The sequence below is a fragment of the Onychostruthus taczanowskii genome, unplaced genomic scaffold, assembly GCF_017590055.1.
Source record: "Onychostruthus taczanowskii isolate IOZ18803 unplaced genomic scaffold, ASM1759005v1 scaffold1302, whole genome shotgun sequence".
NCBI lineage: Eukaryota > Metazoa > Chordata > Aves > Passeriformes > Passeridae > Onychostruthus > Onychostruthus taczanowskii.
The window spans coordinates 117-1,630 of record NW_024498466.1 but is presented as its reverse complement, the minus strand read 5'-3'; the positions used below and the strand labels follow the sequence as shown (position 1 = coordinate 1,630).

General features: G+C 65.0%; 1 protein-coding gene across 1 annotated transcript in view; it reads right to left on the bottom strand.

The window, feature by feature from the left end:
* LOC121331955 (histone-arginine methyltransferase CARM1-like) overlaps positions 1-1,095 on the bottom strand; it is a gene marked incomplete at its 5' end in the record, with an annotated part of 2,880 nt that extends 1,785 nt beyond the window's left edge. The window contains 3 exons of the mRNA XM_041396800.1: positions 361-451; positions 537-714; positions 814-1,095. Of these exons, the coding sequence (XP_041252734.1) occupies positions 361-451; positions 537-714; positions 814-1,095 (551 nt within the window). The remainder of the gene's footprint in view (positions 1-360; positions 452-536; positions 715-813) is intronic.
* Between the last annotated feature and the right edge of the window lie 419 nt (positions 1,096-1,514).

Here is a 1,514-nt window from a genome sequence, read left to right as displayed (position 1 = left end):
GGGATCAGGAACAGGGACTGGGAGCAGGAACAGGGACTGGGAGCAGGAGCTGGGCAGGGGAGCAGGGCCCGGGCAGGGGATCAGGAGCTGGGCAGGGCAGCAGGAACAGGGACTGGGATCAGGAACAGGGACTGGGATCAGGAGCTGGGGAGGGGAGCAGGAGCTGGGCAGGGCAGCAGGGCCCGGGCAGGGGATCAGGAGCTGGGGAGGGGATCAGGAACAGGGACTGGGATCAGGAACAGGGACTGGGATCAGGAACAGGGACTGGGATCAGGAACAGGGACTGGGAATGGGACTGGGATCAGGAACAGGGACTGGGAGCAGGGTCTGGGCAGGGCAGCAGGGCCCGGGCGGGCTCACCAGAAGTTGGCCTTGGTGAACTGCTCCATGTAGAGCTGCTCGTCCGTGAAGGGCGCCAGGTGCACGTCCCCGATCGTGGGGAACATATTCCCTGGGGAAGGCACGGGCCTTGGAGCCTGGCGGGGGTCCCAGAAACCCCCCCGGGGACCCCCCCGGGGACCCCCCCCGGCGCTCACCACTGGGTTTCAGGTACTTCTTGGCGTGCAGGTAGCTCTCGAGCATGCGCTCGTTGAAGAGCATGTAGCCCATGGGCTCGGAGATGATGATGTCCACCTGCTCGGGCAGAGACACCTCCTCCACCTTGCCCGGGATCACCACGATCCGCTCCGTCAGGTTGTTGCTCTTCACCAGCACCTGGGGGAAAAGGAAAGGGGGGGTAGAGGACGGGGGTCAGGCTACGGGATGGAGCCCCCCGTGCTGGGGACCCCCCCCCCCCCCCCCGGGCCGGCTCACCTCGGCGTGCTGGGCCATGGTGCTGGCTTCCACCGCGTAGATTTTGCGCGCCCCGGCCTGCGCCGCGAAGAAGGAGAGGATGCCCGAGCCGCAGCCCACGTCCAGCACGATCTGGGGAGGGGATGGGGGGCAGATGGGACCCCCCACAAGAGCCCCCAGTGGGGGATTCGAGGGGTTGGGGGGCCCGAAGCCCCGCTGATCCCGTCCTGCCCCGGCCCGCGCTCGGCCAGGACGGGGGGAAATCCCGAATTCCAGCTCTGGGAAGGAGCTGTGCTGCTGGAGCTGGAGCCAGAGCCCAAATCAGGGTGGTGTGTCCCCAGAATCAGGCTGGTGTGTCCCCAGAATCAGGGTGGTGTGTCCCCAAAACCAGGCTGGTGTGTCCCCAAAATCAGGGTGGGGTGTCCCCAGAATCAGGCTGGTGTGTCCCCAAAATCAGGCTGGTGTGTCCCCAAAATCAGGGTGGGGTGTCCCCAGAATCAGGGTGGTGTGTCCCCAGAATCAGGCTGGTGTGTCCCCAGAATCAGGGTGGTGTGTCCCCAAAATCAGGCTGGTGTGTCCCCAAAATCAGGCTGGTGTGTCCCCAGAATCAGGGTGGTGTGTCCCCAAAATCAGGGTGGTGTGTCCCCAAAACCAGGCTGGTGTGTCCCCAAAATCAGGCTGGTGTGTCCCCAGAATCAGGGTGATGTGTCCCCAAAATCAGG